This window comes from Apostichopus japonicus, chromosome 20 (genome assembly GCF_037975245.1).
Source record: "Apostichopus japonicus isolate 1M-3 chromosome 20, ASM3797524v1, whole genome shotgun sequence".
Classification (NCBI taxonomy): Eukaryota; Metazoa; Echinodermata; class Holothuroidea; order Aspidochirotida; family Stichopodidae; genus Apostichopus; species Apostichopus japonicus.
Genome location: NC_092580.1, coordinates 5489361 through 5512911, shown reverse-complemented (window position 1 = coordinate 5512911; position 23551 = coordinate 5489361). Strand labels below are relative to the sequence as shown.

General features: G+C 37.4%; 2 protein-coding genes and 1 non-coding gene across 6 annotated transcripts in view; 1 reads left to right on the top strand and 2 right to left on the bottom strand.

The window, feature by feature from the left end:
• Positions 1-23551, bottom strand: part of LOC139961658 (protein Wnt-5b-like) — a 65233-nt gene that overhangs the window by 24794 nt on the left and 16888 nt on the right. Inside the window, exons 1-2 of one of the 4 annotated variants that reach the window (XM_071961025.1) lie at positions 6404-6681; positions 792-1413 (exon numbers count right to left, since the gene is read on the bottom strand). In XM_071961025.1, the coding sequence (XP_071817126.1) occupies positions 792-1024 (233 nt within the window). In that variant the 5' untranslated portion in view covers positions 1025-1413; positions 6404-6681. Of the gene's footprint in view, positions 1-791; positions 1414-1596; positions 1723-6226; positions 6363-6403; positions 6682-23551 lie in introns of those variants that run through there. The other 3 variants (XM_071961029.1, XM_071961028.1, XM_071961026.1) reach the window with 3 other exon arrangements.
• Positions 15649-15721, bottom strand: Trnai-aau (transfer RNA isoleucine (anticodon AAU)). Its single transcript has one exon. It is a non-coding gene; the product is annotated as a tRNA-Ile (tRNA).
• On the top strand, positions 16076-21583 carry LOC139961324 (F-box/LRR-repeat protein 14-like). Its single transcript, XM_071960456.1, has one exon. It carries the CDS (start codon positions 16231-16233, stop codon positions 17428-17430), a length of 1200 nt encoding a protein of 399 aa, XP_071816557.1. The 5' UTR covers positions 16076-16230; the 3' UTR covers positions 17431-21583.

Below are 23551 nucleotides of genomic sequence, written 5' to 3'. Positions count from 1 at the left end.
AATACGTGACCCTGTAAGGTGAATTAGATATATATTAAGATGTAAATAACATCACTTGCTTGTCACATACACAAAAATAAACCTGATACGGTAGCCCTGCATATATTTACCGAATATACCTTACACATAACACTGCACATGCGGTTGAGACAGTTATTTCAAGACACATGTTATGAAGATATGAAAGATTCATCATCACCATGGCCGTGAACCGACGGGCCCGAGGGTAACCAGGGCGGGCCCTCACTTTAAAGTCATCATTTTATTATGACGTATATCATGAAGCTGAAAATAAATTATTGTTATCCAATACCCCCCCCCCCTCCCACAATTGACCCCTGGACCTTGGGCTTCATATCTTTCGTCAGGCTTGGCCTTCGTATACACACTGTTGGTGTTACAGGTTAATAATCGAGTGACGGTTTGCTGCTTCAAACAAAGAAGAATTCTCGATATATAATACAACGACTTCAATCAAGTTTAAAAGCTCAAAATTTACAAGAAAGCGCCCAGCAATATAGTCAGTATAACTTCATAATTTCAGTGTAGTTTCAAATCCGTTTATAAAAATTATTACACCGACTCAAAGAGCGACTTTACACTCTGTTTGGGGGATTTCAATATAGTACAACCTTACTATGTGCTATATTATATATAGTCACGGATGTTTCTGACCACGTTACTATATCGATCGTTTGAACAGCATATTGCGGGAAATATATGTCGTATGAAAATTCTGACGTCATCCTACCAAGGACATTTAAGGGGTAATATTTTGAAGTTGTACTTACCACCACTTGCCTTGTGCCTCTGTGATTGTGATTGTGACATATCCGACGAGAATCCAGAGAATTATTTTCGGTAAAGAACTGACTCCGTATTTTGTCGATTTATAACTCTTATGTTCGTAACTCGTGTTTTCGATATTTGGACATCTTCTGCAGGTCGATAAAGTTTCTTGCAGTTCACCGTCAAATGTGCAATAACAGTGTCCTTCAGCCATTGTCATTGATGCCGTGGTCATTTATGCGGTCCAGATAAGAAGGAATATAAAGATTGTTTACTCATTCACGTTCAATGAAAAACGAAAATGGAAAAGGGGAAGAAGAAGGGGAAAAAAGAGCTTTCTCCAATATTAGAAAAACGTCTGTCCAATTGTCCAATTTATACTGTATGTTGTTGACAGGGTATTATGCAACAATATCTCGTTGAATGGGTACACTATCTTTCGTTATGCGTCGATTGAGGAAATATCCCACATGCTGCACTAATTCCGAAACAGTTTTCCGTTGAACGAGATATCTTGCTTGTGGGTCATGACAACTGCGGATAGACCGATCAAAAGTGATTTGGGGTGTGGGTGTTGCTCGCTGTATGCCAGGAGTAATGTAGAAATTTAACTCGATCACTGCACTGAAAGAAAGAAAAGGAACTGATTTAATGAATAATTCATTGAACACTAATGAATATGCAATATGCATGAAACACACGAAGTGCAACTGCCGAAAACTTTAAGACATGTGATAATGTATTAGTTCAAGAAAAAGTTACATCGATAAAGTATAATGCAGCTATCACAAAACAAGAGATATATACCCGGCCGCCATGAACGTGTTAGCATCATTAGCAGATACATTGCTTCAATTATGACCGTTTTGTCCTGAATTGACAGACAGACTGAGGGACTCACATAAAACAACATAACACCTTATCGCGACACCTCGTCAACCTGTGAGCACCGCTATACGAACGACTGTCAAGAATTTATGGGGTCCTCTCCTTGGCCTTAGTGCGAGACTCTCATTTTTATTGAAACGGAGAGGTAGATAAAAATAACTACGAGAAAGGATTTCCAACCAGGGTGTTTAAGATGAACTAAACATTTTACAACCGGAGAGAATTACCAAGAACTACATTGTCGAGTGGTTAACATTAAAACATTTTAACTTAGGAACCACGTATACGGTTAATACACCCGAATCAATAAACTGTCATATGTATTATACCGCATGCACGGAATCTATACTGGCTGACTACATTCCCTATACGAACATCTGCCAAACTTGACAAGAATGATTTCTGCCAGAGGGTATCTAATTATTTTTAATGTCTTAAGCGATGCCATCAATACTTCATATTCATGTAATTTTTTAAAGTATACATTCTTGGATCCCCGATTATTCTCAGACAAGAAAACAAGAGGGGATGGAGGGGGATGGGGGGAGGGGTATGGGTATGGGTATAAATTTGGTCTCGGTATGGGAATAACATTGAGAGTGGTGGTAAATATTTTTGAGAATTTAGTGACCATTATTGGACTTTCTAGCTGTTTTTAAGACAATATTAAATACCCTTACCACGCGATACAGATCACTCACTTTTGTAACTAAAACTGGAATTTCCAAGAAATTTTAAAACGAGCATGCGTAAATAGATTATAAACTGATAAGTTGTTGCGTTGACACATGGATGGTTCAGAGAACTGTCGTGGACATAAGTGGGTAAGTTTACCAGAAGAAGATTTCAGCAAAACTATTCCGTCAAATTGCGTTGAAATCATTTACCGTGTGACGGAACTAATATACTATAAACACATGCATTCCATTTACTTGACTTGTATACGCATGCACACTTTAGGACCTTTGTCCAGTTATTCGATGTGAAAAAAAGGGTTTGATTGAACATCACTATAAGGGTATTTCATTTGAATCGATCTCCATTGTTATAATCTCTATTGTTCCCGTATCAAATGTCACCACAAACTGGCAACATGGTCAAACAATTTTTAAAAGCTAGGACAGAAGTACCCATGGCAGAGAGTGATGGGTTTACAAAACAGTAATTACGGTGTTAACAAACGTGTCCCTGAACAGAAAAGAAGCAAACTAGACGGCCCACCTCGAAATTAGCCTGCACTCGGGAGATTTACTCCAGGGATACAATTTGATTCAAGTGTCATCCTTCTGTCAACATTAATCCCAGTCAACCTTTTTACCTTCCCCAAGAAAAAGGTCGCTAAGTGGTTTAAGTCAAGAATTCAAAGATTTTGCATAAAGGGAAACTTTAAGCGTAAAGTGAGCAATGTCCACAGAGATATAAACACCTTTGTTACATTGACGTTTTTGGAACAATGTCGCAAGCAAAGCAAGAAATAAAAAAAGTATCAACAAGTACCCGAAACAAACATTTAAAGTCTTACAGAAGGGCTTCGTATCCATTTCCTATATATGTATACACAGTGGAAGGCTAATTCGCTAATTCTCATTGAGGAGATGCAATGTGTGGAACAACACTTCGAAGAAAGGTAGGGGACGTCTGTAAGGTCTCTGCCACCCTACATATGTAGGCCTGCCCCCTATCACGCATGACTGATAGCGAGAACGAAGGACCGCAAAAGATCAAAATGTAGTCTGGATCGATGGATTACGTAAAGAGATCTTTTAAGCTTTTTTGTATAAAATAGACAGGGCCCGCGAAGGCCTTGCATGGGGACAAACGAAGACCGCCGTGAAGCGATGTGTACTGACTGACCTATTTATGTAAGTGCTGGGTATATGGCCCGTAGCACCGCACCCCTCTATAAGTACAGTGGTCCTATATAAGAAACATGTGCATGGTCCCGGGTGATGGGTCCGGCTTCCTATAAATAATGATTAGCAGGACACACAAACAACTGAGGTGAAGGTAACATTGACGTAATGAATGAATGAGTCAGTGTATGAATGAATGAATGCATGCATGCATGAGTGTACGAATGAAAGAATGAGTGCGTGAATGAGTGTATTCATTTATGCATGTATGAATGATAATTCAGAATAATACTTTTAACTTGAAAATACGCTTTTGCTTGGCAACGCGCCACCAGAGCTTTCATATAAAAAATATGTCAATGAGTGATTTTTTAATATAGGCCTATTTCAGAATGTTTGAAAATAACATTATGATTGTTTCCTCTGCTCAGAAACAACGAAGCAATACTTCCTAGTTAACATTATTGTTAATTACTCGTGACATACGAGCACATTGTCCATATGATCCAATGATTTTTGTTTATATTAGAATCAGGTGTTTGGTTTGGAGGGGAAGCTCCGGTGTGAGCTAATTATTGTTATAAATTAAAATAATTATCCATGATTACATTTATTCACTAAAACATCTCCATACTTCACATAAATATCAAATTGTAATAATCCGTTTTGTAGCCTAACCTCTCATTATATGCAACATTTAGTTGAAATACGAAGCCCTACCAGGTATGTTGGGGATACGTCGTGTATGCGTTACTGATAGACTAACATGTACTCCCATCTAGAAACGCCCGGGCCCCTCCATGATCATTAATGAACGATTCCAACCAATCCCGACAGTCTTGTCGTTCATATACCATTGATAGTCAATTACGGTAATTATTAATCACATTCAGGCCTATAAATGAACACCGCCTCAAATCAATTTTTCTTTGCTTATAAGTAAAATGAGTAATATATATAAATCTTCTTGGCTGCTTTATACACCGGGTTAACTTATACGTGGCATAGAACAATTCGGTACATTCAAATCAAAGTACTTTTAAAAGATTAATGAAAGGACAAAATACAGATTAGCTCTAACACAATTCAAGTATTTTCATGCAACTCCTCGTCCTCTGTGTCTCCGAATGATTCATACCTCAACCAAGCTTAATGTACTTAAGTTATACGGTAGCAGTGTTTGTTGTATAGTTAGAACATTACGTTGCCCAGTATTTGTCTTTTTAACTTCCAATATTTGCTCGTGACGATACCAATTAGTGACCTATAAACCACTATACTTGCATGGCCAAAAGCTCACGGCAGATTACAATGCTAACAGTTTTGCACTGAACTTAGAACCACGTGCAGTTAAACTATATATTTTTTTCGCAAGTAAGACGAAGAAAAGTGTGAATGTAAAAAAAATTAAAATCGGATTTTACAAAAAAAAATATTTTCCATAAGGACTGACATTAAATGTACAAAGTTACCATATTAATAACAATTTTTTAAATTAAATTTCAAAGTGCAAGTGTAAAACAGTTAAGATTGCAATTTCATGAAAGGTATTCAATTATACAATGAACAAATGTCGGCAAATCTTCGCTCCTTTTGGGATCATGTTTTATTCGGAAAATATTAAAAATTGTTCAATTGAAACGAGAACGTAAACTACAGGGGCAATGCAGCCAGGCACGTTACATAATTACCATGGTTTGAATGTCACAAAAAATGTTGATTTTTATCGTGATTAAATATGCAAAAACAATAACTACAAATATCTATCCTTATATTTAACATATCATTCATCAAATTCATGTTATTTAAAAGGAATCTTCTTAGCAGATTATCTGACAAGCTATATAACTCCCCCTGCCCCATCGTTTACTTTCTTAAATGTGTCATATTTTTGTCTCAACAAATTCCGAATCAGTACGAAATTCCTTTGTTACATCAACTGAACACAAACTGCAAAGCGTATAAATATCTTTTATCGATGTGTTACTGTAGTATATACTTATAAATCTTTCATATTTCACTGCTGTAATCTCAATATGTTTTTAATTGTCAACAGTTAAAGATATACAGTCTATAAACTACCTCCTATCTCCAGGAACTGTGTATGGGGGTGGGTGGGGGGGGCCTTGACTTTTGTGTGTATGGATAATTAATCAATAATATGTCACAAATATCCAATTCATATAGGATAAATTTATCTGCATAACATTTCACTGCAAACATGATCCTCGATCCACCTCACATCACTATACGCCACATGCATGAAGTGAAACCATTATTAATTGTTATGAAATCCCTCACGTATAAACTGAATGTTGTACTTGAATATGTTAGTCTAGAGTATAACAAGCTCAGCGGTACAAAAGTTATTTACAGGCCTTCCTTTTTTTTCCGCCGGCCCATACTAGGCCTATACGCCTATATAGTAAAAACATAAACTAAATAATAATCAACAAAACACTATAAAAAATGGGATGAACTTTAAAATTTGGAATAATCTTGAGGAAAAAAAAATGCCATTTTGCGTTTGATTCGGAGTCAGTTTAGTAACCCAATATCTTATCATATGAATGTTATAGCTTAATTGAACGTTTTGCATATTTTACAGATGATATAACAATTTGCGATGATGATCTATTGCTCTAATTTTTTCATAGTCACACAGGGCCTGTCGCGGACTACAATAATGTACATACCCATATGGTTTGCGGACTGCAGTTTGACTGCCCATACGATGTATTCTAGAGGTGCATATAGGTAGTATAGCGACAAGCATTCCAGTCATTTACAGGTAACACCAAACTGTGACCATGCTGCAAACATGGCAACAAGTTCCCTTAACAAAACACTCCTTAAAATGTCAGCTTTCTTACCTGTTGTTATTGTTTGATATAGACAGCGAAATTCAAATCATCTGCTGAATGTTGAAAAGAGAAATATTTCCTTCGACTTGATAGAACATCGCGAAATCACTCCCTGCCTTAATCCGTTTAAATAAATCAGACTGAAACTTGGTTTGGAAATATTTAAGTTAGCGCAATCCAATCGTTAGCAAGACTTGTTTAACAATGAACACATCACGAAAAGTTTGACGAGAGGCGCGTAGACTTCTTGTTGGTCATTGCTCAAGTTGTATAGTCCATCTCAGTCGACCGTGTACAGAAAGGTGGAATATGATTGGTCGAAATAGAGTAAATCCTATAGGTAAGTAGTAAATATTGACGCTATACATTTAAGAGTAACATGAAGTGTTTGCGTGGATTACGCAAACGGCTACGATAAAGTATTCATTAGTTTGACCGTACAGAAGAATTTAACGGGAATGGAGGGAAAGGGTAAACATGGGCTTATAATAGCCACAGTAAAAAAAAAAGAGAAAACCTTATGTTGACAATTGAGAACATTTGTACCTATACTGCACACATCTGGTATAAATGACATAGTGAAGAAACACAATTTACTATAAAACATGGACGGCGGGACTTTCAGTAGGGGGTCACTGACTGGCCAGGATGCAGTTCAACTGAAGGTGACAAGGAAGTAGAGCCGGGTCAGCGATAAATATTAAAATAATGACATTCCATATAACTTAAGTTTATCTTAATATTTTTGATGATTTTTGTTATCTCTTTTTTGTATGTGTGTGGGTGAGGGGAAGGGAGGGGGTGGGAGGGGGAAGTTCGGATAGTGTTACATGCCTGGAATTGAAAATTCACAACACATACCTACATTACATTCTGGGGATGGTTTGGGGAAGAAGGAAGGGTATCATTTTAACTTTTCTTATTTGTATAAGGACGGGTGATTCCAAATATTGAGTGGTTTCGGCCATTTTAAGTTTTCCAAATAGTCTAAACTTTGCTAATAGTCCAAATAGTCCAGCATGCTATGTACAGATCATATATAGTTATGTTTCGTGTGTTATTTCTATATAACGTGATGTGTAAAACATTCACTGAACTAAACATGAACTATGATCACCTGCTGTCGATCATATATAGCCTATACTGGTTTCATCATCATACATGCAGTCTCTTCAATACTGGGCAATCAAAACTACTGTAGCGTTGACGTTGATTACAAAATATTTGTATCCTTAGTGTATAAGATTCTCAACAAACGTTAGACGAGAAAAAAAATAACAATAATAATAATATGAAAAATCCATTAATCCAGAGATAAAAGTGTGTCCTCACCTTTTTGTCTTCCATGTAGGCCTATAATATTCTACATAAAAAAAATGTAATTAAAGTTGAACGATCTGTGGTAACTACCGTTTTTGTTCTACGAGAGCTTTTCTATAAAGTGGTATCATAGGTATAACCATTGAAATGAATTGACAACTACGATGTGTTTTATTTGGCATGGCGGGGGTTATAGTACGGGGCTTTTAACAAGTGACAGCTCAACAATAGAAATAGGATCAAATCGCACTGACCCTTCCGTTCTTTCAAGTCGGGCTTCTTCGATTGTTAATAAAATAAATTCTTTTCATTGTAATCAAAACAGCTGGAATATTCACCCCTTTTCAAATCCCCTCGGTTTGATTCTCTCTCGGTCAAGGCGAAAGAAGATTCGTAAGAAAAATATGAGACTGTCAAAGCAATTGGTAAACCAGTGATAATTATTGTAAACAGGGATGCCCTAGTAATACCGTAAATGATGTGTATTTAATATTCCCAGGAGGGGGTGCAGGAAGAAATTAAAAGGCAAACACAAATGACAAAAAAAAACATTTTTTTTTTTAAGGATGGGTTTAATCGTATTTAAATACATCAACCACATACCAAACTCATCTCTCTAGTGCATAGATTTAAACTTTGACCTGGTATCTGGAAGTCAAAGTGGCTCGCCATATACGATCCATTAAAACTAAAATTATGCAGACCTATATTCACGCATGACTATCCACCACATCTACTCGTCTTTCAAATTACTTTTCGGTTATGAGGTATTCCATTATTACATAAGTAACATAGGCAACAACCACCTAAATACGTTATTAAATAGGAACATCTATACAGGTTAATGTCCTCAGCATTCAGTATAAAAATGTATGACGCCGGGGCCGTGTGTTTCCGACCAGCCGCGTCATTTATAGTCAATGAGTCACCAAACGTGAGTCCGTTAGGTAATACTAGTTAGTTCTATGGTTAGTTTAGTGAGTTAGTTAGTCAATTAGTCTGCAGTCAACCATTGAGTCAGTCAGCAGGTCCGTCAGCCAGCTACCGTAATCAATCACTGAATATTCGGTTAGTCAATCAGCTAGACAGCTAACACAACAATAATTAGTTAGTCAGACACTCAATCTGACTTAGGTTCAATCTCACAGCTAATGTTACTATGATTATAGTATAGCTATAGATATATTAAGTTAGATATGTAGTCCACAAACTCCACGTGAAACTGAAGTAACAAATAAGTGTGCTGTATGAAGGTCATTCACAAACCTACAAAATGAACATTTTTATTCTCTTCATTGAATCACAAGACGGTTGCTAGCCCCAGTGGAATTTATTAACATCACATTAACTATTTAATGATATAAAGTTGAATTATATACCTACATACCTTGTAGTGGTTATCATTTCGTATGGCTATGTATAACGTGGGTTGACCACAGAACCAGCTTAGACCGCGCAGTGCACTGACTTCACGGGGGCTCCTTTCTTGCAGTTTATAGGACATGCCAATCAATTTCTTGGCTGGAAACAAGTCCATTGTTCTCGAAAGACTCTTCCCCGGGAGCTAATTACGAAGTATACAAAAGAATAGCCTTCTTGGCCTGGAGGTGTTTTCGAAACTCTTTTTTACGTATAGTCAATTGCCCGTTTGGTAGGGAATTTGATAGTCTGAGTAAGAGACACTATACCTTAATCTCTCAGTGAACTTGAATAGGATCTGGTATTTAGGTGTAACAGTCGGGCGATCTGAAAAAAAAAACTGGGAGATTCACCCAGCTTGTGTATAATGCGAGTCGAAAAGTGGCGGCACAAATTTCCCGAGTATGTTGGCTAAAGGAATAAGACGTCCCCTTAGCCATAGTAGAATATAGAGCTTAAATACTTGAAACGCATTATCCTGCTAACTCTTTCAGTTAGTAGTCACCTACACGAGTATATCCAACCCGCGGCCATGTTTTAAGGTGCACTGCATGCATGCATGCATATTAAGTCTATACCGTAGGACCCTGCAGGCTTCGCTTTAACGCGTTTACCAATTTCACGAAACATGTTTACTGTTCTATAGTTAGTCAGAAGGACGGAATTTTCCCTTCCAAGTTAATCCCATCAAAAGATGTACTAGTTTAGAAGATCAGGGGAACATTTTACGCATTGAAAGCCTTTGAGCGAAACCACACAAGAAGAATATATCAGAGACAATGGTTTCTCAATAATATATACCATCAACTTCAAAGTGACGTCATTACTACGTACTGCAAGAATCTTCACAAATATATCTATATTTTTGTTCTGTTTGTGTATTTCTTTGGGTGCTATGTTGTTAAGCAATGCTTTCCGTCCCTAAGGTACATTAACATATTAATAGCCTTGGATGAGGAGGATGAATTGATATCCATGCCCCCTTTTCATACCCAAGCCCATATTCGATTGCAGCTTCGGCTTGTAGATTACGCTGGAAGCCTGCTCCAAAAACAAGGGGGGGGGGGGGAACTGAAGGCGATAACTATATAAGCGATAAAGTACCATAAAGTACCATAGCACATAATGAGACGATTGGACTATCGTCATCACGTGATATTTCAGATATATGACCATGGCAAGTTACAACCTGTGTTCTTATCTTTGTTTAAATTCAATTCAAGTTCTCATGTGTTGGTGTACGGGAGTAACGCAATATACCAATTCAAGTGGTCTAAATACAACATCAATATAGGGAAGCATATATACCAAGAGGCGATTTTATCGTAGTTATAGTGATCATAGAAAATTAAAGTTACAAGAAAAATTTCAAAGAATAAGACAATATAGATGCAAAAAGAGAGAAGAGTATATACAGTAAGGAAAAAAGAGGAGGCGAAAATGAGATGGAGAGGAAGACAAAGAGGGAGATGTGAGCAGAACACACACATACACACAAAAGGAAATACGCATGCACACTACAAACAACATTATTTATTACAGAGAGAGATCATCGGACCACCCATGCATCATCCGCTAATACTGATAATACAGTCTGGCTCCCAGTAATTTATTTGTAAAGATGGATGGTGCAGGTATGCAGTATCGTGTTGATGGCACTGTCTATACGAACATAGTTCGAAGCAAGAAATTTGCTATATAATATGTTACTATTCATATAGACTACACTATGGCATACTTTATAGCGTGTTGACTGGTCACGCTTCCTTTGGTTTGGTTGCACCGCACGTATAAAGGTGTATCGCTGTTACGGTTACACCTTCAAATTTTACAGGACACAAATATTGTATCCATCCTTAAATTGTAAGTGCCCCGCCTCAACCCCCCGACCCCCCCCCCCCCCCCATTCCCCGACTCACAATTCGTGGCTACGGGTCTTTATAAGGTACATGATAACATAAATGTATACTACACACGTAATGTTCGATCGCGCTTTCTATACTGGCCAACTTAATTTAATTTGTCTTCAAGCTTGCAGAGTACTATACAAATTCGGTCTCGTTACTTGTAATGTTATTCCTCTTACTTCGTGTTACGTCTTATAAAGATATAAACCTCTTAGGATTGGTGAGGGGGAAATCTACAGCTACGGTGTTGATTGTAATCGTTCATAGACACCGTGTCTTACCGAAGCAAAAAGTAATGTAAATGGACCTCAAGTGGTTACTATGGGTCGCTTTCGGTATGTCAATTATTTCTGGCCACCTCAGAAACACCGCTTCTCTCTTGAGCTGACTAAACCCGTGGAAAAGAACTTAAGCAAATATGGACATCTCAAAAAAAAAAAAAAAGATTGTGTAGAAAATCTTGAAAGAGGTCGTGTTTACAATCTATAGATTCTGATTTTCCTGAGCCGTGACTTTGTGGTACGCTTACTACGGGAGGGGCTGTTGGGAGTCAATGGGGGTGCGACATATACCCGATTGGAAAACAGGGATGTGGTGGAAAGTAGAAATATATATATAGGCTATGTATATGTATGTATATGTATGTATGTATGTATGTATGTATATATATATATATTTATATATATATGTATGTGTATATATATATATATGTGTATATATATATATATATATATATATATACACACATACATATATATGTGTGTGCGAGTGTGTGTGAGGGGTAAGGATGGGACTCTGCCAAGACGTTTTCACTGCACAACTTATTATACATTAGTCACGTGTTATACAAAACTGTTCTCGCTATATATGCCACCTACACGACACCCTAAAGAATACATAGCAGTGATGTTCACGTAGAAATGGTATCGCCACTAAACGTTGATCTTACTGCTTTCGTACTCATAGCTACCGCCCTACACACCACCCCTCTTACTAGGCAAAGGATTTTTCCACAGTACACACTATTTATGAAACAAATTTGTTGCGTCAATGAGCACTACCAGACTGCATAGACCTATGTAGATTGTTAAGGCCAAAATGCACATATTTCCCGATGGAAGGCAAGTGGTGTTCGTAAAATATCTAAATAAATAATACATATCTATTTCATATTTATAAAACAATATCTATTTGGAACTACCCCTTTCAGTTCAGTCCTCGTGTGTGTACCGAAAACTTAAATAAGTGTTTTTTTTCGTCTTCTTCTTGGTACACGAGTTAGTATATTTGTTGTGTGGGTTCATTTGATCCTGCATGGTATAGACATGTGTATAGAGGTACTATTAAGGGGCTAGTATTGGATTACGATACATTTTTCCAAGTATAAGCCAGTTACAACAGACCATACATAGGTCGATAGGAACGAGTTAATTAGATCGAACCAAGTTTTACAAAAGCGTTCAACCACAACCTGTAAATTCTATTAGAGTGATAACTTAATCTCATTAAGGCCGAACGTCCAAACCAATTAACTTACAAAAGGTTTTTATTCCATTATAAGGGATTTTCTACATCATCATCGTTTAGATGAACCGACAGTATAACCAAGAAGATAATAGAATACAACATAATACAGACAGCATTCTGTTTCTGTATAATAGGATAGGAATCTTAATGAGACATTGATCTCCTAGTAATCACTAAATCATTTTATCATCAATAAATGCGTATCGGCGCGTAAGCGCGTCACGTCACAGCTTGTTCTCCAATGATGGGACTATACTACGACTCTGCAGAAATATCTCCATGGTGATAACAAGAGACACACAACCATTTGCCCGGGTGGGATGTTGTATGTTTTACAAGACGAAAATAGTTGTAGTTTCACTCAGGCGCGTATAGCAAAGGGGGGGGGGGCGAAGGGGCGACGCCCCCCCCCTTGAGCATATTTTTTTGTACGTTTTTATGATATCGCTAGTAATTTCAAAATAGAAAATGCTTAGATGCAACTTGCAAGGCCTGGGAAGTTCCATTTCCAACGATATGAGAGGCATTTTCGGCCAAAACTGTTTTGTACGCTTCGCGCCAACCCATGGTGGCGCTAAGCTTAGATAGTTTCCAATGCCGAATCTACGGCTCTGATAATTTGCCTACAGGTTCGCCCCTCCCTTGGCAAATTCCTCGCTACGCGCCTGGTTTCACTGGTGCAATGACAGAGAGGCTCTTCTTTTTCCCCCATTTATTTTTTATTCCTTTTGACATATATCATTAAATGATGATAGGATAAGTGTTATAATCTTTACACATCGGTATATATAACGAAGAACGAAAAACTAACCTACTGACAATGAAATGCTAATTTCTCTTTAAATATCATGCCGTTTTTGTACCGGGTGGAATTGGGAGGCTACCGCTGGTAACACGGTGTGTAATAAAACTGTGGACAACCTAGCAAAAATATGACTATATAGATAATGCTATCAACTGATCGATGGATAGCACAGTTGATCGAATCCCGTTCCAGCCAAAATATCAGTCTGTGCTCTTTTAAATTTTGTATCAACATATAAAAACGCCACGATGTATTCCTTCTCACCCCCTCAACCAGAAAAAACCCGCCCCCCAAAAAAGTGTGTGGCTTGCTTCGGATTATTCCAGATTACATTGACTATAACGACTTTGATTGGGCTGGATTCTATTAAGCTATGTGTTAGTGAGTTTTGAGAAATGATTTTCATTTTCTGATATGAATAGAATGCAACATCATACATTTGCAACATAATGCTTATGCGCTTGCGAGGATGAATCGTTGTTGGGCAACGCACTTCTTCAATTAGACCTATTAAAATCGTACCCCCCCTCCTCCACCCCTGCATAGTTTGTCTTTCTTGGCTTCCAAAATGAAAGAAAGATTATCAACTGTCGGAATTAGTTTCCATCAACATGGCGTCACTGGATGGGTGTGATAAATGTAAATTCGGTGGTTTTATAGTGTACTGAAAACATATAATACATATTTGTTTCATTTTCGCAAATGGTTGTGAGAACACGTACAAGACAATCCGAGCAGCTTTCGTTCCTCAATGGGTTTAAACTTTATCTTATTTGCTATTCACAGGGACTACCAGGAAATTATTTGTGCTTTTATTATTCCCACGGCTAAAGAACCGAAAATATTTAAACACTTTCTTCAACAAAACGTAGCCTTGTATGACTCACATAGTTTTGTTTTTACCACAAACCAGCGACACGCTGCAAATCGATTTTGAGATTGCGGAGTGAAGTTGCGGAGTGAAGTTGATGGGGCTAGATAGATTTGAACGCAGATATAACGAATAGGCATTTTATGGCTCTGACAGAGAATGTGAAATAGAGGGCAGTAATCATTTTCTCTATATACGGCTCTGATTACAGCGTAGATTTATTAATCTATGACTCGATTTTAAAAGTACGCCACCACTTCAGCTGCCCCAATTCAAGATGGACTTCTCAATTTGAGATTGATAGGAAAATGTGGGAACATTCCTTTTCTAAAGGGAGGTCACCAGTGGTGTACACTACCATATATTTCTTCTTCTATTAGTGTTTCCTGAACAGGTATTTTAAAGTGGGTTTAAGTTTGTCCTTTCCCATCAGGTCTTTTGATAAGGTGATAACTGATGGAGCTCCCCTCCCCTTCCCCTATGTGAAAACTTCTAGTGAAGACAGTCTGGTGCGCTTAAGTTACCACTTATAAGTAATCAAATTATGTCGTAATGATTGGGGAAAATACTGATACCTTCAACTTCCATCCACAGTAATCTCATCTATTTTAAAAATGAATGGAGCAAACCTGGTTTATCTTAAATATGGGTTAAAATAACACTGTGCTTGACTTATTTTACCTTCCCGCGGACCTTGTGCACTCTATCTTGCATAATTAGGGCATGTGAATCGCTTTGTATTTTTTTCCAGCCGCTGTTACTCTTACCCATCCCCCCCTACTCCCTACAGCACCACTATGCATGAACAAAGTTAAAATTTTGTGGCTAGGAATAATAACTATCCAGTGAAATTCCCCTTGCTCTAGCACGCGCTTCCTTTGGATTAATGAATCCACGCCCACCCGTCCCCTCCAACGTTCCTTCGCATACCCCTCCAATTGCAATACGATTGGTAATTTCCCCGTAATCTGAAGAGAATGCAGGCTAGGTTTTTTCCGCCAACGGATATTCCTTTCCCATCAGCTTACATAATTATGAGAAGATAAGTATTTGACAAACTAGTTCGATTTGTCCTCTGACCGAATCATTTCTATGTTAACGTCGGCCCCGTTTTAAAGGGAATGATCTTTTTTCTATTGTCCCATTAAGAATACAAAATAAGCAGCAGGAAGATTAGAACTTTCCCTTGTTCTAACTTCCTTATATCCATCTCATAACCTCCCCGCCCCACCCCGCCCCGCCCCCCCCCCCCACCCTCGCCGCATCCATCCCTTTCAAAATCGCATCATGACAAATTGACAAAGCACATTTTTTATGAGTCTATCAACTCGTAAAATTCGTATAGAGGACGAAAAAACAAAGAAGGGATAAAAAAGAAGGGATAAAAAAATTACAAAAGGGTACTTGGTCGGTAAGGGGCTCGAACCCATGACCGCCGCGTTATTAGCACGGTGCTCTGCCGACTGAGCTAACCGACCAGACAGAAATTTTGTCAGTGAAGTAACTATATATACAATAAACAACGCAACCGCATACACTTCGACTGCCAATTTACATTGTGATAAAGTAAACCTTCCAAAATGCATGCTGCAACTAACTTCAGCACGCTTTCGATTAAGATAAGAATAATGTACAATATTTATGATAATTTTCAGGTTACATTGCATTCAAATAATTGAATTTAGTTCAGGAATTAATGGAGCAATGATTTTAAGAAATTCTGTTAGTTTGCACCTGGTTATATCGACTTTCCTTAACCACAAACAGCCGACTCTGATTTTTCCTTCCGTTCTACGTGTGCATTGGCAACGACTTAGTTTCCGGATTCAGGTTGATCTGTGCGCATGTGCAACATACAGATCAGCTTCTAAGCTGCCTTATAGCGCGTACAGACTAACTAGTGATTATTACTACAGTTTTCGGAAGAAAATTCGTTCATTTAATGGATACTGTGCCTTCGAAATGTGGTGTCTGGTTTCAGTGAAACATGCCGCTGGATAAGGAACACGTTGCTTTCCTTTTGCCAGAGATTTTGGCGATCATATTTAGCTATCTTGATGTCGCTGACAAGGGTCGAGCAGCACAAGTATGTCGTGCATGGAGGGACACACTTTATCACCGTTCAATATGGCGAGGTGTGGAAGCCAAGCTACATCTCAAACGTAGCCCTAACACTTCAATGTTCTACAGCCTAGTGACCCGAGGTATAACCAAGGTACAAATATTAAGTCTTCGTAGAGGGCTAAGCTCCATTTTGCTAAGCATGCCTAATATCGAAAGCCTAAATTTGAGTGGCTGCTACAACCTTACTGACGCGGGTTTGTCTCATGCATTTTCAAGGCAAGTCACAACTCTCACAGTGCTTAACTTGAGCCTATGCAAACAGATAACAGATAAAAGTTTACGGCGAATTGCACATTGTTTTCGTTCATTAGAAAGCCTTGATCTGGCAGGATGCAGTAGCATATCAAACATGGGAATAATGGTTATTGAACAGTATTTGCAAAAACTGAAACACTTAAATTTAAGAAGTTGTAGATTAATTTCAGATGATGGTATTAGCTGCTTAGCTGGTGTCTTCAAAACAATCAGTCGACCTCCAGGAACACGAAATTTGAAGTCATTAATTCTCCAAGACTGCCAGATCAGTGATACTTCATTAAGTAGTATCGCTAAAGGACTCCCAAACCTTGAGACCCTAAACCTGAGTTTCTGTTGCCAGATTTCTGATACTGGAATGATCAGTTTATCAAACATGTCCAGCCTGAAGGACCTCAACCTTAGGAGTTGCGACCATATTAGTGACCTTGGAATTGCTCATTTGGCAGAGAAAGGGTCACATTTCCGAGTGTTAGATGTGAGTTTTTGCGATCGGATCGGGGATGGTGCCTTGGGCCACATCGCGCAGGGAATGGATGATCTCGACAGTCTCAGCCTTAGTTCTTGCCATATTACTGATGAAGGCCTTGAAAGACTTGTACGGAACCTCAAGGGACTCACAACTCTCAACATTGGACAGTGTGTGAGACTGACTGACAGAGGCCTGACACTTATTGCAGAGAACCTTAGAAAGCTCAAATGTATAGATTTATACGGTTGTACAAAAATAACGACACTGGGGTTGGAAAGGATTATGCAACTGCCGAACCTGACGGTGCTTAACTTGGGCTTGTGGCACAAAAGGTGATTGCCAGTGACATAACAGATAAATCGGATTTCAACATCGAAGTATGTCGCTAAGTTAGATGATCGGCTGCGGGGTGACTTGCAAGAACAGTGAGCTTCGACGATAGACATGCCAATATTTTAGATTGTAAGAAAACATTTTGTCCAGCGCATCAGTTCCTCTTGAAAAAGTGCCTACAGTAACAGATGAGTATCTCACCTACCTGTCGCTGCTATATTTTTATGATTTTTTCGTAAGTTGTAACATTTATTTTACTGTCCAGTGATTTTTGCGGCATCATTCAAACCAAAGCTGTTCTTAAGATTTGGTGGTCGTGTACAAGGTGTGTGGCGTTTCCACTTTGTTAAACGCAAGGAAATTATAACAAATGTTTCATATTCTCGATCAGCTATACAGGAAAGGAAAATAATCCTGTGGGTATGTAATTTCTTGCAAAGCGTAGGCTTAATAGCAACTTTGTTTTTTATAGTCTTAGTTGTTTATTGACAGAAAGTTGCCAATGTCATGTGACTTCTATTTCCTTTTCCTGCACAGGATATCAGGATGCCCTAAGACCTTGTTTTTAAAGCCATAGTCAGGTAAAATAGTACAATCCAAGAAAAAGATATATTACATGGTACCACAACCAAACATTCTCGTTTGCAGTTATTACACGTCATCAGTGCTATACTAGTGTAAGTTTGTCATAACGGGAGCACAGATATTAAGTTTTCATGAAGTCGTCCTATTCTGAATTTACAGAGGAATAATCCAGAGAAAATGTGCTAGTGAAGTTCCTGTTAACTTTTCACATTGTAATGCAATAACCGAGGTATTAACAACAGCTGTGTTTTATAATTAACTTTCATCTCATAGTTATGCAAATTGTTACAAAATAAGCCGAGGTTTTCTTGTGTGCATAATGTTGAAACGGTCGACATCACATTTCATCATAGTTTTAATTCGTTGACTCTGAGGCTTCTTTTGGTAGAAGTAAAAAGTGGTATAAGTGAAGCCAGCTGATGTGTCGCTCATGTTAGGAGATCAACCTAACAATATTAAGTAACTTGATGCATGTGTCAGTTAAGTATTCAACCCCCATGATAACACACTTTCATTTTTATGACTTTGTATGGATTCATTGATATATATGCTTTTTACTTTTGGTCACATCTTTGTGAGTTTCTTAGATTGTGTTTTAAATAATAATAATAATAGTATTATATTGTATTTAAATGACCAACATTCCAATGTCCATAATCATGCTAAGTTATTTACAATTGTTCAAAAAATATGATGCAAACTTAACAAGATTACAATTTTTATTCATGATGTCACCCACCAAATTTAATTATTAAAAAAAAAAATCAAAAAAAAAAAGAAGAAGAAGAAAATACCCTCAAATTCAATTTTTCACTGCCATCATATTCTTAATTTTCATTTGAGTATTTGGATATAAGCAAAGAAAATAAAAAATGATAATAATCCACCACCAGCAGTAAGTTTTCTCCAGTGACTGTTTTATCACCAGATCTCCATGGTGCCTCAAGTTGATACCCTCCCACCCCTCACGGTCCCACATTCATTCCCTCCACAGTAGTACATCATTGCACATCATATCTGCATCTGGTGTACTATTGTGTGAAGTAATATGATGTATCAAATATCAAAAAGGTATCACTAGTTTAAATTAAATGAATCACAGGTTGTGTTGTTTTCAATTTATAAAGGTATTACTAGTTTTGAATTTAATGAAACAATTTAAAAAAAAAATTAAACTTTACATGGATACAAATGTATAAGTAGGAAAAACAACGACCTAAGTTATCACTGTGTACTTCAAGGTTTAAGTAAAACATTTCCCAAAATATCTATAATTTAAGTAAAGAACATAATATGAAAAGTAAATTCAACAAATGCTACTATTCTTGTTATGCTTTGAGAGTATTGTACACTATTGTGTGCAAGTATGAGCAATTGACCATTTTTAGAAACAGTGAAGTTTTCACACTTTGCATAAAGTTGTTTCCTTGATTCATTGTTCCTTCCATTTCATTATTTGATTTAAAAGAAACTTTTTATTGAAGACGGGTTGTTTTAATTCATACATGAGTTCTCCAGAGACACTATTTTCCTTAAAACTGCTGGTTTAAATGTTCTGTAATTATGCAGATACATACAAGTCTGTGCTAATGAATGTTTGAAGAATGAATAGGCATAAGATTGCAATAACTGACCTCTCCCCCCCCCCCCTCATAGTCACATTTTACCCTTCCCCCGGTGTAAATTGCCCCTCTATATGTCGTCTCCCTCGTTTACCATGCTGTAAACACACTACCAAGAAAACCGCATTCATTTTAGTCTTGACTGTACATTACATGCCAGAATTGGTTATCAACAGTTTGCTACTGTTGGGGATATCATGTCGGCGGATATGTGGAGTGTTGCCACTGTTACTACAACTTACAAGTTTCCTGTTTTCACGTTATCTTTCGTCAACTGTTTGTGAATTGGTATCTCAAATTACAAAACATGGACAGAAAGTTGTAACGGGCTTCCTGTATTCGAAACTGTCTCGTTGAATAAATAAGCAGGAACTTATTTCGGCGACGGTACATAATAAACCGACAAACCTTAGTGACCGTATCACCCACCGGTAACTGTTAAATAGTCTCACAGAAATATTCTTAAAGCAACTTTAAAGACTTGTAATAATTCATTGACAGTCTGCATGTAAGGGTTACAAAAATACTTAACAAACGGAATTACATGTGTTTCATGGCAGTATGATTCTTCCATTCGTCTAAAACGAACTAAATCTTGTTTTTCTGTTTAGCCGTCGGCATGTACTGTACACTAATAGTGTTACAGTCGGTATACATAATTTGCGGTCGCTTACAGCTTTGAAAGAGACCGTTTTTATATTGTCTTTTAACCAGTAACACCGAAAAACCAAGATAACCGACACAAAGTTTGGTATGTGTATTAAGTGTAATACTTAATGATCCAATATACAGGTTACTATACCCTGTGGGGGGGGGGGAGTGGAGGAGTTGTAGCGGGGTTTGGGGGGTGTTCTTCAAATGCTAGTCCCGATCATGTAATGTTTCGGTTACCCTGCAGACATATTGCATTGGACCACAACCGAAGGTTTTTGCCTTAGCCCCCCCCCCCACCCTCCCCAAGGCCTTATTTATTCAAAATAGCAGCATCCTTACAGTAAGCCTATTCACTCATGTGTTTTATAAGGTTTCACAATCAACCTTTCCTTCATAAGGGGACTACTTTCTTGTTTAGCAGAAATGAGAAATATTATTGAATGTGCACGAGGACACAAGTCTTTATTTAATTTTGGAGAGTCATATCGGAAGAGGGTGGTATTTTACACGTTACTCAAGTATATTATCAAAGACATGTCACTAATTTTTTGACTAAATTTAGACTTTTGTCCCAGGCAGTGTCCTGATATACAAAAAGTCTTCGTGCATATGCTGTATGAGATCCAGGTACAATGCATATGATCTATATATAGGAAGTGTATTTTATTTACCGTTACTAATGGTAACTATATATGGGAGGATATATTAATAAAATAAGCCGCCAAGAACCGGGCCTTTCAAATGACGGTTTTCCATTGCCCTCTTACAATTCAGTTTGCATGCGCCTATACAATAAGTGTCAATGTGGTTTCTCAGTACAAATAGGCTACACTCCATGTTAGGCTACTAATGAAAGCCCATTTGTGTGCTTAATATTCGTGACAATATTTCCAAACAATTCCGTCTAGAGTATTAATAGGTCTCATTTTATCAGTTAGTAACTATATCGTTTCAGACGGTCTTTTGTACATTCCCAAACCGTGATCGGTGTTATCCGAATCAACGGTAAGACCGTTCAGCTTTACTTCAGTCCCCTTGATACGTCATCCGTTGTCCGCCGACGGTCTCACAGAAAATGCACTCTGAACCCTCCATCATGTATTTTTACCTATATAATTTAATCTTTCGGTCATTACCAAAACTGACTATCAGTAAGCCTTGAAATGAGTTTAAAGATTCGAAAGTTTTGCTTTGTATTTTTTATTTGAACTCTGTGCATTGACGCATTAAGTTATTATCAGCTTCACCATACCGTGGAATATATATATATATATATGTATAAATATATAAAAATATATATAAATATATATATATATATATAACATATGCAGTTCTTATGTGAAGATTAATAAAGAGAAACTGCCAAGTAAAATGCCAAATGAATTCCCCCACCCCCAAGAAAAAAGATGGGGAATTGACATTTGGGATTTTAATGTTGTCACATGGTTAATGGAAACCATAAATATCTTTGTAATTTAAAATTATCTATACATACTGTATTATTTTGCTATTTAAGAACCAGTTTCTGCTTGATGCAGATGAAATAAGTTGACTGGAACTAACCGCATAAAAATTTAAATAAATGAAAGAGAAAAAAAAAGGACTTTCAACATTGTTTTTTTTTTTTTTGTTAGGCTATTATCATATAGATGGAAAGATTCCCGTCATGATTTGATATGTATATCATATGCAATATGATAATAACCTCAGTGCCGAAGTTGTACTGTTGTTATTGATGTGTCTCCCACGCATACCGTAGTAATTAGTGTGTGATGGCGGGCGTTTTAAACATTACGTGATTCTCACGTCATGGAAGCCATACAGAAATAGTAAAAGCATTACCTATATACCCCAAGAAATGAGTCGCTGAAATCGCTTATAATTATGTGATATTTTGTGGAGTATAGTTGCAGCTACGCAGCTTTTAGGAGCGGAAATATGCAAACTCCGTTGCTTCTTGGATATATTTGTTTGTTTGTATGATTGCTACCCCTATACTACAAAAAAAATATAAACAAAATAAAACTGACACGCTATGCCGGACCATATAACACCGGGACAATGTTCCAATCTCCCTTTTTCTCCCCTACCTCAAAGAACCCTACTACTGTTGCTTTGCTGTGCATACTGAACAAGACACCTACCCCGTAAGGTAAATTCCAGTTATAACGAACAAATATAGAGTTGGTAGAAAAGAGATTATACAAGGCATGAATAAAAAGAGCGTTATCTCTAAACAGTATTGTATGGAAGCACATATTGTAATACTCCTACGCAGGAATATATATGCCCATTGCCTTTTACGGTATATGTTCACTATGTAGGGTGAATTTAAAAAAGAACAAGCCGTGAACATTCAATAGGTTAGCTAGCACGGTACGTAACTACACGTATGATAAACCATCGCTTGTTATAGAAGAAAACCGCACTGACTAAGATGCACTGCAGGGATAGAAATTGTTTTCTTTTGTGAGTCCACGCATCCTCAGAAACGGTTGGCCTCGTAACCCCGTGGAGCTTCAATGCCTACACAATACCGCCTGACTTGACCGCAGCTAACCGGGCACAAAAGGGCTGAATACCAAAACGGGAGCTTTGGACGTAAACCAACAGCAGAATTATAAGGAATGTACCCTTCAGGTTTGCTCAGCCTCAGAGGATGTAGAAGAAAGCGAGACAAGAGAAAGGAAATCGAAATTTCTTCTTAAAGCAACATACCGTGTTCAAGATATCGAATGCCGCAGAGATAAAAGAATATATATATATATATATATATATAGATATATATATATATATATATAGATATATATATATATATATATATATATATATAGATATATATATAGATATATATATATATATATATATATATATATATCTATATATATATATATATATCTATATATATATATATATATATATATGATTTAATCTCGATCAAAGCCGTAGTACATAATACAATAGACACACATTAAAACTAGCTCAAATACCGGTGGCGCTGTGATTTTGCGATGTCCAGAGCCGATATACGGCCCTGGCAATGTCACAGTTAGACTTGCTAAAGTCTTCAATCTTGAAAGGAACAATCAAAAGATTGAATCCCCTAAAGGTACACAATTTCCTTATAGCCTAGCTATTTTGCAAGTGTTGTTCATCATATCTTAAGTACTGTAGGCCTATGTTAATGGTGACGTTCGGGCCGTGCTGCGTATTTAACAGCCAAATTTTCACGAAAAGAAGGAAACCTTTAATCTCCTCTGGCC

Bases quoted from the DNA above. Each gene is read 5' to 3' on its own strand.
- LOC139961324 (XM_071960456.1), top strand. From the start codon at position 16,231: ATGCCGCTGGATAAGGAACACGTTGCTTTCCTTTTGCCAGAGATTTTG.